This window comes from Volvox carteri (assembly GCF_000143455.1).
Source record: "Volvox carteri f. nagariensis unplaced genomic scaffold VOLCAscaffold_16, whole genome shotgun sequence".
NCBI lineage: Eukaryota > Viridiplantae > Chlorophyta > Chlorophyceae > Chlamydomonadales > Volvocaceae > Volvox > Volvox carteri.
This window is the reverse complement of record NW_003307559.1, coordinates 1,005,428-1,019,030: the sequence shown is the minus strand read 5'-3', so window position 1 is coordinate 1,019,030 and position 13,603 is coordinate 1,005,428. Positions and strand designations below refer to the sequence as shown.

Sequence of the window (13,603 nt, the reverse complement as noted above, 5' to 3'; positions counted from 1 at the left end):
AATTGCCTGGTAAATTTCTATGCATTACTGTCCCTACACAAGAATGAAAGGGTCGATTGGAGCTGGTGATAACAGTTTACCCTCTTCTCCAAGCAAGTCCACCCTTGGTCTGATGGCATCATCCAAACGTGCGATTATTTTACCTTAAATCGTGGCGACGACTCAGCTTACGTACGCATGCGGGCTTGCTCAACCTAAAATATGCCGCATCCGTACGTTACGGACTGTCTAACAGCCAGCACAATACACAGAAAAGCGAATTACGACCTATTGTGCAGCAACCGTAACCAACTTTTACACCTGTAGGGTCTGGAAGACCTCACCTAAGCAGGCCCATAAGAGTTGACAAGTAGCTTGCAGGCGCATCTCGCAAAATTGTTCAGGCAAACTTGCACGCCTAAATATCTTTGTCCTCCTTCACATAATCTTTTACAGAACTTTGGCACAAGGAACGATTCTGTTTGAAATTCAGGCTTCCCTGCTTCCCTGCCCGCGCTCGCGCCTCCACTCATCTAAAACACATAATTTTCAGGACTACGACTCAATCAATCTCACAGCAGATAATGCCCGCCATTATGGTCCTGGAACTGTAGACGACTCCACGACCTCCATGTACCGCCCTACAGGTAGCAAGGCAGGTTGTAGATGCCCCGCTCCCCGACTCGCACGCTGATCACGCACAGCGCGCTCTCCAAGCTGGTGTGTCCTCCACCTCCGCTGCTGTACCCCAGCGGCGCCAAACGGGCAGCTGACAGGGAACCGGGTTGGGCCGGAAGCGACTTGAAGGTTGTCGAAACCCATTTTGCTTCCCCCGACGCTGCAGCTCCTCTACAAAACACAAGTGTGGCAGCCGCGAGTATGAAAAGAGAAATAGGAATTTACTGCAATGAAGGAGTCTTGGAACCCGGGGTTCCAAATTAGGACAGGGCCGCCAGAGAGCTTCAGGGCAGATTACCGCACAGCACAACAGGGCCGCCATGAGCAGCCAGGAGAACGAGAAGCGCGTGGTCCCAGATTTCCACTCGCGATGAATATGGTGAGGAAAAGGAGGGAGCTGATACTGTGGGACACGGGAATGCACAGTCGGGGGACCACTGCTCCAAAAGAAGGAGCGGAAGGCGAGTGCAAATGGCCTTTCCCTCCATCATGTGGATGGACCGCCGAATCGTAGTTGCAATTACGAAGAAACAGGCAAAGGCAAACAGACAAAAGAAACAGAGTCAAATTTCATTTTTCTAAAATCATGCATGGTGCACTTTGTGGTCTTCAATGGACCCTTCCCCCCCAACACAACATGCACACTGTATGACCCCCGCACCGCGTCCTTCACGGACTGATCCCCATGTAGCTGCCCAACCCCGACTTGTCCCTCCGACTGACACATCCCAACACGCCGGTGTCCTCCTCCCTCCGTCCCATGCTTCCCACCATCCACACGCAATTTACCATTTAACACACACGCACGCACACGCACCCGTCCCTCGGCTGTGACGGCCCAGCTTCAAATCCCCCTGCCGCGGCTGTCGGACCCGCTTGCTGCTGCTTCTGCTGCTGCCCGCTGTTAAAGCCTGCTGCCACAGGGCAGGAACCGGGGCCAGCTGCCCCAGCAGCATCGCAGAGACATTGCGAAGGTCGGGCCAATCCGATAAGCCGCGCCGAAACCAGCGGGTCTGTGATGGTGCTGTACAGGGCAATGCAGGTGGGCACCTGGAAAAGAAACGGGATCGAGAGAGGCGACGAAAAAAGAAGGAATGAAGGAAGGATGGGAGAAGTAGGGCTAAGGAAGGAAAAATGAAGGCCTGGAGCAGGAACTGACGATCCGATCGCTTTCCAACGCAGGGACGTCTGAATTACGTCTGAAATCCAGACTGAAACATATATACACGCCGTTCTGTTAGTACGTTTGCAGGATATTTTTGCGAAAGCAAAGCGAGGCATGGATTTTCAGTTGCCGTTTTTGGAAATTCGCGAGCCGTGGAATGCGCGTATTTGTACGTCATTGTGCGATATGATAGCACCAAAATTGCAATCGGCTAAGCCAAGTACATTATGGGGCATGGCATACATCGTTCCTAGGGCTCAGGATTAAAATCATGTCAACAGTGTTTTTAGAACTGGAGTATAAACAACACAGACCGACAAATATGTCGTCTCTTCCTGTAGCTGCTTCATGCCGATCTACTTATAAAAGCCAACCCAGAATATTTTTGCCGGACATACGACTTTGGAATATCTTTTCCCTATTGCTTTTTGCAAACATGTTTCAAATGGCCGACCATTAATCATCCCATGTCGGTTGCCGTAGGTGCTGCAACAGTCGAAAAACAGAAATTAGCGAAACGTTTTCAATCCATCGCTACTGAGGCGAACTCAACCGGTTTTCATCCAACCTACAGGAGTTTCTGCAAACAGTCATACAAATCCGTTCCGAAGAAAAGAACTTTTGCGCAAACATGCTTCAGAGCAGCTATCCGCTTTTTCTTCAGCCAAAAGGCTAATGTTCTTCGCGCACAAAATAAGGCAACGCTCACAACCCAAATCGAAAACGAGGGAGATCGGAAACCGGCCAAGTTCAGCTACTACAGCCCGCAACACAACAAACGTTTCCCTTTTACAAACCAACCCCAATTCCGTCTCCCACAACCTGCTTTCCGTACACATCTCCTGCACGCACTACTCACCTGCCCTGGAGATACCGAAAACAGCACGGCCAGCCTCTCGCCGCGGGGATCCCAAGTCAGGTCAGCCACAGCCGCCGACGAAGATGTTCCAGACGACGAACTGAAACCCGCGCCCGCATCCCTTCCACCCACGGACGCAGCGGCTGCTGCTGATCCACCCCGGTGCAACTCCGGCAGTACGACAGGCAACAACTGAGCCGTCAGACCCGGCGGCGAATCGACCAAATGTACGGCAACCAAGTACGACATGCCGGACAGAGCCGCCAGCAAGATGGGGTTACGACCGGGTGCCGACGGAGCCCATGCCGCCGCCACGACGGAGGTCGCGCCGCCAAACGAGTACGACGGTGCCGCGGCCGCCGCCACACCGCCTGGAGCAACTGCTGTTGAGGCGGCGGTAGCGGAGGACGCGGACGATGTATCCGATGATGATGATGACGCGATCTGCCACCGAGCCCAGCGCCACTTGTGCGTCTCGAAAATGTAGAAGTACCGGCTTCCGGTGCCCGCTGCGGAAGGGCCAAAGAGAACGGAAGAAGCGGCGACGTAAAACCCAGCACAGCAAATCTACACGGCACGGCACGGCACGACACCCCCGAGAGGGAACCAAGAGGAGGAGAAGCGAGACGAGAGGCGAGGATGGCGCATCATCAGCAGCAGCACGCGACAGCTGCCTCCCCGCCCCCTGACCACATCACGAATCGGTGTTTCAACATAGAAGCGACTTTGCTGCGCGGGGCGGGGGGTGTATTTGCATGCAATAGGCAGGGGGGCTAGGGCCTGAGGAGTTACCCACCCACCTAGCTTCCCATTCACCTATCTCCCCTCTCCCGCGACCCTAAAACCCTAGGTACCCCAAGGCCCTGAACACTCCCACCCCCCTCCCTCCTCCCCCACATACATACATACCTGCAAACACGTAGTCACCGCACGGGGACCACCTCACGGTGTCGAACGCCGCCAAACCCGCCCCCACCGAAGTGGATATGCCCGTAGAGATGTCCCAAACCTTATGTGTTAGGGGTGGGGGTGGGGTAGGGGGGGAAAGACGAAACACACACGATTGAAGCTGCTGCCAGGGCAAGAGAGTATCAAACGTAGAACTGACCGAAAGGCGTCCGTGGCGACCGTGACCTCGGGATGGGGTAGGGGGGGGGGGTTGCGCAATCGTTTTTGTGTGTATGTCTATACATGGGTATGTGTGTATGTATGTGCATATTAATGATCTTCGGAGCCGCGGGGTGAGGGAAATGGCGATGATGGCGATGACTGCACACGAAAAACACGACTTCCTTTATACCGTCCATGCGAACGCTCCGAGAATTGTCACACTAGCGATGTGTGGTAGCTTTTGAAGCCCATGTAACTGCACTGATCTAGCTGCTTGTCCGGATTGAGAAGATGTTGTTGGTGTGTTGCCAAGGTGTGTTGCCAAGAGCCCCTAGGATGCGCGGAAGGGCGCAGTAGTGAAGAGAAGGGCGACTAGGCGGTGGGCGACTAGGCCGACTGGCTACAGCCCCACCAGCTTCTCTCCCCCCGTTGTATCTCTCCTCCAGCACCGCCGGATCCACACACATACCCACTCTCACACACACGCACGCATATACACACAAAAATACGTCGGCCTCTAGAGCCCCAAACAGGTAGCGCGTAAAAAAACATTTTCATAATATGTCCGAAGCTACCGGATCGAACAGGGGATTCCATGCTACCACAGCCCGAGCGATGTGACGATAAGCACAGGGTAGGGGACCCCCCTCCGAGGGGGGGCACAACGACCTCCTCCCCCCCGGGGCCACAACAATAAACCTTTTCCGTGAATGCGGAAGGTTGACTGATTGACCGAATGTGAACAAGGGAAAAGACAAAGAATGCCAGCGGAGCAGCGGTGGCAGGTGTTGCCCCTCCTCATGACTATCCCCCTGCCCGCATCTGCCCTCCTTTCCCCCCACCCCCAACCCCCCCACCCCACCTGCAGACCGGCCTGGCTGGGGGAGGCGGCTGCCAGCATACGCCCGTCCGAACTCCAACTCAAGGAAGTAACCCTGTATGACATACATACATGCATTAGGTTAGGCACTACTGGTAACGCGTGACCATTGCCCCCGGGAGATCCCGGGATCGAGACCTGTCAGGGTCGAAAATGGGGGAATCCGATGGGGGAAGGTATTGCGCCTCTAGTCGATGGATGGTGGTGACCTGGGATAAAGTTAAGCTGCGAGCCGACCAGGAATGGAGTTGGGCCGCTGTCGACCCGGCAGATTCCGTTGGATGCTGGTGGTGGGTGCGGAACCTGAGCGATCCACTGAGAAGTTGACTAGGGTGACTGGATGAGGGTGCCCCGAAATACCGGGGAAGGCAGGGTTTCGCGGGGTAGCTGCCACGGGTGAAGATATACCCCCCTGTTTCACACATCATACATATACATGCTGATGGACATCTACATGAAAAGCGCGTGTTTGTAAGCGGGTTCAGCCAAGAGAAAGCAATGCGGGTGCCCTCCGGCGACGGTGCATACATACATACATACATACTTTCCACTCCCGCACATGTCATCCTGCATCAACTACAACAACCACACTGGCCACCCTCCCCAAACACACCCCGGGCCCCCCACCCACCTCGCCCCCGGCACCCGAGTCCTCAGCAGCCTCAGCCAGGGACCTGGGGACCTGCCCGCCGCCGCCAGGGGGGGTCGTACTTCCCCGGCTACAGCCCACAAACCCACCACCCCCACGGAGCCCACCGCCAGCAGCCCGGGGGAAGTGGGGCTCCAGGAGAGGCTGAGGGCCTGGGGGAAGCGGAAAAAGGGGGGGGAAAGACGAACCACGCGCGAGTGAAGCTGCTGCCAAGGAGCAGAACTGATCAGTTGGCGGTTTTAAGAAGGCGGCGACCTGGGGATGATGTGATGAAGATGACCGCGGAAACCTACCTGCCTACCTACCTAGCCGCCGAGACTAAAGTAAGAGCGGAAGAAAAGGAACGGAAGAGGGGACGGGACGGTTAACAACACACAGCGCTCACCGCCCACACTGCAGTTCAGTCATGTCTGTCTGTGTGTATGTGGACCCAAAGCCACCATATCGTATCAAGTATCAAAACACACAAACATGACCCAACACATTTTCTCTCTCCACCCAGCGCCGCCCCTCCACCCCCGCCCTAGGACCCACCTCCTGCTGCAGCACCTCGTGCGTCAGTACGGCCATCAAACTCCCCGCCACCTCCCCCGCCGCCAGCAACTCGGGGCGCTTTACGGGCCCCGGGCCCCCTGGAGGGGCCGTGTTGGGTTTCATGGCGGCGGCGGCGGCGGCGGAAGAGGAGGAGGAGCCGCAGGAGGGCCCTATGTCAATCACTTGAACCCTCCCTCGTGCGTCAGCTGCCGCTATCCAGGGCTGCCGGGGGTGCCACTCCAGGGGGGGAGAGCAGGGGCGGAGGTGGCAGCCGGACAAGAACCTGCCGTGTGTGTGTGTGTTGCGGGAGTGTTTGAGGGGACGCCCGAATGCAGTTGTACGAAGTTAAGTATCAACAGGGGGTGGGAACTGTGTGATGGGAGATGATGGGAGATGGGGGGACAGAGAGGGGAAAACACACACACATGTGCAACACACACACACACACACTCTCTCTATGGTCACGTCCAAAGCAGCGAAATACGAGTGAAGACGGGTTTGGTTTCGGAGATGCGCTGTTGGAATGGGATTCGAAGGTGACCGCTGACCTTGGGGCCTTGGGTGGACAGCATTATTGGACAGCCGGGGGGACCGGGAAGGGGTTTGCAAGGGGCGGGGAAACATAGAAATCTATAGGGTCTAATGTAAGGGGTTGGCAAGGGAAACATAGAAGTACAGCGCTGCAAGGCGCCACAATCTATATAAGGAAACAAGGAATTAACTGCCGCCGTACGGAGTTTGTAAGGGACTGGGGAGTTGGGGATTACCCACCCATCCAGACGTTGGGACGAACAAACAGTATGATGGATAGACCGTTAAGACAAACGAACGAGCCGCCGTACAAACGAAGGCCCCCCTACCCCCCAACCCCCGCCGACCTGCTCCAAACCCAGGTCAACGGCATCGCCAGCACCCCCAGAGGATGTACGGCAGATTGCAGCTGGCTCAGCACCCTGTCCAATACCTGGGAGGAGGAGGAGGAGGTCCTGATGCAAGGGGAAGGGGCGTGTGTGTTTGTGTTGTGTTGTGTGCGTGTGTGGGGAGGGTTGGGCTGGGGAGGGAGGAGGGAGGGGTATGAGGAAGGGAGCAGGGAGGGATAAAAATGATGAATGCCAATTAGCTGTGTAAAGGGAGGTTGTTTAGGGTGTTTGTCAGTATGAATGTCCTCCCGGCATCTGGGGGGGGGGAGAGGTAGGGGCGGAGAGGGTGCTAGAGAGGGACTGATATCCGACGAGGAGCCGGGCCTCTACCCACACGAAACGAGGTAAAACCACATTTTACTACCCCCCCACACACACATACATAAATACATATATACACAAACGTGCAGGCGCTTGCTCATTGCGTTATACAAAGCAAGCCGGCGGCGGCTTCTACCCAAAGACCGTACCCATGCTATTGCCGTTACGAGTCATGCTACTGCCGTTACGAGTTGTGCTACTGCCATTCTTAGTCCCGCCGACTCACTTGCCATTGCCCTCCTCAGCGGCCACATCTCCCACTGCGTCTGACACCACATAGCGCCGTACGGGCGAGTGGGGGGAGGGGAAGAGGGAAGTAATTACACGCAAATGTCAGTTGGAACAGCTGCCAGCGGGCAAATGCGCGGGAAAGGTGGGGAGCATGTTTCTGTCCATCTGTCTGTCTGTGTCTCTAGGTGTGTGCGAGGGCGAATGAAGCGGATGGGTGTCGCGAATCGGTGGGAGATGGGCCGAGTCAATCTGTTCATCTGTCTGTCTGTCTAAGTTACGGCGCCCCGCTCTCCGACTGCCACGTCACGTTAGAACGCAGCCCTTGTCGTACCCCAAGAGGCAGGCGCGGTGTTGACCCGGATGGCTGGATGCACTCTCTTACACACACACACACACACACACACGGGAGCTTCCGTGTATCCTCCTTTCCCTTTTGCCCCCTCCAACACCTCTCCATTTACCACAATGGGCATTTCCATCCCGTCCGCTCGCCCAAACCCTTCACCACCACCACCCCGCCGCCTGGGACCCTGCGGACAAAACCCTTCATGTGTTCACACGCCTATCCTGTTCCCTGGTAGAGGATAAAGAGCGCTGCCAGCCCGACTGACGGCAGGGAGGCTCAGCATATTTGATGTTGGGGGTCGCTGGTTGGGGTGCCCGGTGGGGACCCCACATCCCGCGTTGAATGTTAGCCCTGAGGTAGCGATGACTCACCCGGCGGGTACACAGAAGCCCGCTGCGGCAGCTGCTCCGAAGGGAGCTCATCCGCTAAAAGCACGCTCGGAAGTACCTTGGTCTGCGTTAGGGAAGCGACCCCAAGGCACGCCGTTTATACAGCGCGCGGGCTTGAGCGGGGTCAAGGGTTGCATAGACTGAAGACCCATTAATTTATGCGATCTTCTTACCAATCCGGAGACGTCTTTAGCATTGTCCACATGAACTGTGACAAGGGCAAGGCCGAAATTGGGGAGCAGGCCGTCATTCAAGAATTCGAGTGGCTGAACTCAAAGCTGTGCCTGCAGCTATTGTACCCTGCTCTTGCTCACAGACCTAATGTGTAGTGATCCTCGTAAAGGGTTTTTGTCCCTTCGGGAGGCAGCAGCGTGGAACGCATTGCTCTTCACGAAAGCCGTTATTAAACAGAAAAATAATGGATTGGTTATTAGATCTAGCTATGAGAATTCTGACTTCAAGGCAGATAATTACACCTTTGGTCCATTAGGCGGGAAAAATGCGGCCGATATGCGAGATCGAATTATTATGTAGAATTCAATACATATTCTTTGCTCAAAGCTAGTGGCGAAGTAGTATCCCTGTACAGCTGACGGTAAGGGCGTCATACTGCGATATAGCCGTGCACGCTTTGTCATGCAAACTGTCCCGTCGATACCAGGACCACGGTTCCGTCCTGAATATTGCACCTTTGCGCTTGCGTTATCACCTGCTGTGTATTATAGATGTTTACTTAAAAACCACTTTTAGCCGTGCTTAAATTATGGAGGTTGCTCCGTTATTCAAGCCCTTTAGGGCATTAGGCTACATTACCGATAACGTTCCATTCGCAGTTAACAGAAAAGGAAAGGAAACATATGTCACTGTCAGTGTTGGGAAGGCGTGGCAGGTGGGCGGCGGCCGGCGGCCCTGGCAGCCGTCACGGTGAAGCCAATCCTGATTAAATTATGTCGGCCGCAGATTTACAATTGCACCAAGTTGACACTATCGCTTGTGGGTCCTCAGGCAAGTCCGGAACGAACATGCTATAGCTCAAAAATCGTCGTCTTGCACGTCTGCTAAGTTGCTAATATGGCATGCTTCTCGCGCCTACCTTTTATATGTAGCTTTTTGGTGACATCAGGGCGCTAGCTTGCGCCGGTGACCTCACTTTTGCAGCAGTCGGCAGCGACATTGTGGAATGCAAGCGTGTACACAGGTTAGCCTGCCGAGGTCTGTCAGGCGACCCTTCTGCAGCACAGAAAACCCCGTCATGTATTAAAGGATGAGGGGGAGGTGGGGAAATGAATTAACGTATTGAAACACAGGAACGTTCAGGATGTGTGGAGTCCGAAATTTAGGGGAGTTGTTCAGGAGGGGCAAGGGTTTCTCGCTGGGGAACAGTTGGCGATAGGACTTTCCAGAACCTTCGGCTGGATAGATGGGTTGGAAAAGGGGTTGCTGGAAAAGGAGGAAGGGGAAAGAGTAGCGAAAAAGAGGAGTAATGTCCAAGGGGACAAAGGTGGTGGGCAGGTGGGGGTCGGGGGGGCCCTAACCATCATGTTGGTGATTAAACCGTCGTCAGCTATCAACTGTCAGCACGCCACTGCCCCTTGCCCCCTTCCATTTTGCCATGTGTTGCGGGCCCCCGGCCCCCCTTTCGGTCCGTTCTTTCGGTTGCTACTATCTTGCCCTGGCAGCAGCTTCAATCGCGTGTGGTTCGTCTTTCCCCCCGGCCCCCTGCCGTACCAAGGTGCCAAGGTTCTCCATCTACCATCGCCACCGCCACGCCTCACGCCATTCATTTCCTCTCCCCCCACATATCCCCCTCCCCTCCCCTCTTCGGATCCCTTCTTAACCGGCCATCCTTAGATCGGGTGTGTACGGCGGCGGTGTACACTCGTTTTCTGTACGGCAGCTACTGGTATTGGGCCCCCTGCTGCTCAGCCTGGAAGCAGCAGCAGGCGGAGGAGGCGGGGAAGGAGGCCGGCTGGTCATATGGGAAATTGGAAAGTACGACGAGCCGCAGGTAGGTCGGCGCGGGTGGGTAGGCGCGTGATGGGAGAGTGGGTGTGCGGGGGGAAGGAAGGGGGACGTGAAAGGGCCTTTCTGGCCCCCGGCTCCCCCTCCCACACACACATACACGCGTCGATCGGCCTTGCTCCTCCCTTGTCTCCCCCTCCCCCGCTCCTACGGCCACTCGCATTCCACCCGGTACGGCACACCCCGTAGGGCCCATTCCTCAGTGCCACCCTCTTCCTTTTTTAATGACCCCGGCCGTTCCTGCCCCTCCTCTCCCCCCACCCACTACCCTGCAGCGCGTCATTTCCTTTCCCCCCGGGCCCCCCCCCAGCGCTATGTGCCACCCGGACACCTACCTGAACAAGGTGTTGGTGGGGTTTGAGGGCGGCGGGGAGATGCAGCTGTGGAACCTTCGGAGCGGGGTGCTGCTCTACACATTCAAGGGGTGGTGAGTGGGGGGGAGGGGGGATAAGGGCCGGGGGTTTTAGTGGGTTTGTGTCGTGAGGTAGCGAACAGCTCATGTGCGTTCTGGGGGTACGGAGGGGGGTACGGAGGGGGGTACGGAGGGGGGAGGGAGGGGGGTACGGAGGGGGGAGGGAGGGGGGTACGGAGGGGGAGATGGCGAATAGGGGAATGTAGGTAGGGAGGTAAGGGGCCAGGAGGACATTATGAAGAAAAGGTGTGGACGGAGCCGAGTTGGCAGTACGGCAGTACGGAAGGCCAAGTGTTAGAATGGGGGAGGGTCGCAGCAACAGGGAAGGGAGGAGGATCGAATATGGCGGCGGTGGTGGTGGGGAGGACTGTTTGGGTTTTGAGGGGTGGGTGACGCGAGGGGCGAGGAACAGGCAGACGAGGAGAAAGCGGCAGGGTGGGGAGGGAGGACTATTAGCTGATGCAAAGAGCAAGGGGTCGACTGCTTTATGGATGGAGTTCAGGTCCTCCATTTAGTTATTGTGCATCTGGACGTACGTGCGTTTTCAGCATATGTGTGTTTTCCCCTTTCCCCCTTTGGGAGTTGACATCAGCAGTTGACCGTTTGTTTGTTCCCGGGACATGTATCCCCCCACACACCCCACACCCGCACACATTCTCCTCTCCTGCTTGTGATATCCCCCTTCCGTCGTAGACACAAACATGCGTGTATGTCGTATTGACGTACATGTCGTACACAATGCAGGGGTGTGCCCATTCGCGCGTTGGTCTCCAGTCCCGCCCTGGACGTGGTCGGGGTAGGGTTAGCGGACGGTCGTGCCGTACTGCACAATGTACGACTCGACGAGGAGGTGGCGTCGTTCGCCAACGCTGCGGGAACCGGGCTGGCGGCGGAACAGCTGCTGGGAGGGGGCGCAGGTACGGCAGTGGCCCGAGGTGGCGTTGGCGGCGGTGCTTGTACGACATTGTCGTTCCGCAGCGGCGCGGGTTTGCCGCTGATGGCGGCTGGCGGCGGCGGCGGCGTCATTACGGTTTGGAATTTGGAGGAGAGGCGGCTGCATACCGTAATTCGTGACGCGCACGACGGCCAGTTGGTGAGTTATGCCGTACGAAAGTGTGTACGGAGGTGTACGTTGATTCCGGCATTGTTTCTATGTTTGTGCGTATCTCTGCGTGTTGTGTATTGCTGTGTGGGTTTTGGAGCACGGGGAGGGAGTGCTCGCGGGGGCGAAGGCCCCTCCGGAGGGGATCAACCCCCCTTTGCCATTATATCAGTGAATAGCACACACAATTACACACAAAGGGGAACTAAAGAAGAACCCCTAAAGCTCATCCCCTAAAGGGGAACTAAAGGGGATGAAGAAGCCAAAGGGTTGTCTTCCCCTAAAGGGGGAATCCCTTTGGGGTAACCAAAGGGGACAACTCTTTGGTTCCCCTTTGGGGGGGTGTCTTCCCCTAAAGGGGAACATCGTCCCCTTTAGTTCATCCCCTCTTGAAGAAGAAGAACACTAAAGGGGAACCAAAGGGAATGACAAGGAAGACGCCGTGTAGCTGTTTGTAGCTTAATATGCGTCCATGCGAAACAAGTAACTCAGGGCTAGCTTCTAACGTAGTTAAGCTTGGCGAATCGCAATTACACACAACCACACACACGCATGTGATTGCGGGCAAAAGGTTACAGCAGCCGATGTCCGTGACCTGGTACACCCGTACACTCAGTCCCTTGTGGATTTTCATAGGACCGACGTGGCGCGAGATGCAGTACGGCATTCTTAAGATGTCCTTGTATTTATGCATGCACGTACGTAAGTATATATATATATATATACGTAAGTATATATATATATATGTACGTGTGTCCCGGAGCTCTCCACCACCAACCCCTCTCAACTCCCCCTTGCCTGTCTACCAATCGGGGCCGTTTGTGTCTTGACCGCGTTTTGTTCCCAGTTTTTTACAACTACCAACCGTCGAACCCCCAACTACCAACTACCTTCCGTAGTTGTCTCTCCACTTCTTCCCGGGAGAGCCCCTCTTGATGAGCTCAGCGGCGGATAACTCGGTCAAACATTGGGTGTTTGACTCGGCAGATGCAATGCCACGGCTGCTGAGGTTTCGGGCTGGGCACGGAGCGCCACCCACGATTGTACGGCACTACGGCGAGGTGAGGCGGGGAGGAGGGGGGAGCTGGGGTAGAGGGGGAAGGGATGGTACGGGCATTTAGTGTGAATGTGATGCTTTACTTTTGGGGGAGGGGTTTTGTTAGGTGTGGGTGTGTGGGGCGGGAAGGATGGTTGCGTGGTGTCAGTTTCCAGTGTCGTCGTACACTCGCCCTGTCCTGTTCTGTATGGGATTTTATTTGAATCATCCGGATTTGGACCTCTTCAGTTTTTTCAAATTACAAATTCCTTACAAATTTTCTCCCCCCCGTTCTTCCCCTCTTCCAATCACTGCGCGACCCCTAAATAAACCCTAACCCTATTCCACCTCAGGGCGGCCTGAGGCTGTTGTCCGCGGGGTGCGACCGGTCCTTCCGGGTATTTTCCGTACATCAGGATCAGCAAAGTCGTGAGCTAAGTCAGGGCCACGTGGCGCGGCGGGCAAAGAGACTGAAAGTACGGCAAGAGGAGTTGAAACTGGAGAGGGTGCTGGATATGGCCGCGTGCGAGGTGAGGCTGCTGGCACACCACCTTGCAGGACGATGAAAAGGGCCTTATGGCCATTCACCCTGCTCACCCCTTCGTCCCCTCCTGCTCGCCTCCCCTCCCCCGGCCCCGCCCCCGGCCCCGCACTCACCGCCCTCTCTCCCCCCCTCTTTATATCCCTGATATACCTGAGGGCCCCCCGGGGTTCTGTTTCTCGCCACCTGCAACTCCATCCCCCCGTCCTACCCGTCGACCCCTGCTCTTCTGGCAGGTGTATGGTTTGACCCCTCCCCCTCCCCCCTCAAAGTCACCTCCCTAGTGCACCTAATGCCCGTCAATCTTAAAATTTGATTGAACCCCCGGTCATACCCACCCGGTCATACCCACCCGGTCATACCCACTGCAGCACCACCGCAGACTCACGTATGTGTGTGTGTGTGTGTTCGTCCCCCCCCCTCCTCCCC

The 13,603-nt window shown here is 56.1% G+C and overlaps 2 protein-coding genes across 2 annotated transcripts in view; one reads left to right on the top strand and one right to left on the bottom strand.

Annotated features, from left to right (window-relative positions):
• Positions 1-951: 951 nt before the first annotated feature.
• VOLCADRAFT_90309 (uncharacterized protein) lies at positions 952-8,094 on the bottom strand (the record flags this gene model as incomplete). Its single annotated transcript, XM_002949809.1, has 11 exons — positions 952-1,060; positions 1,475-1,707; positions 2,682-3,190; positions 3,591-3,690; positions 4,654-4,809; positions 5,303-5,353; positions 5,410-5,472; positions 5,855-6,091; positions 6,733-6,818; positions 7,322-7,361; positions 8,044-8,094. The coding sequence occupies 11 exons, from the start codon at positions 8,092-8,094 to the stop codon at positions 952-954; spliced, it is 1,635 nt and encodes a 544-aa protein (XP_002949855.1).
• A 730-nt stretch (positions 8,095-8,824) lies between these two features.
• The window catches only part of VOLCADRAFT_59899 (uncharacterized protein), a gene marked incomplete at both ends in the record, with an annotated part of 10,389 nt that continues 5,610 nt past the window's right edge, over positions 8,825-13,603 (top strand). Inside the window, 7 exons of the mRNA XM_002949915.1 lie at positions 8,825-8,950; positions 9,022-9,102; positions 9,168-9,259; positions 10,394-10,510; positions 11,270-11,588; positions 12,497-12,658; positions 12,987-13,163. Coding sequence (XP_002949961.1) covers positions 8,825-8,950; positions 9,022-9,102; positions 9,168-9,259; positions 10,394-10,510; positions 11,270-11,588; positions 12,497-12,658; positions 12,987-13,163 — 1,074 coding nt within the window. The remainder of the gene's footprint in view (positions 8,951-9,021; positions 9,103-9,167; positions 9,260-10,393; positions 10,511-11,269; positions 11,589-12,496; positions 12,659-12,986; positions 13,164-13,603) is intronic.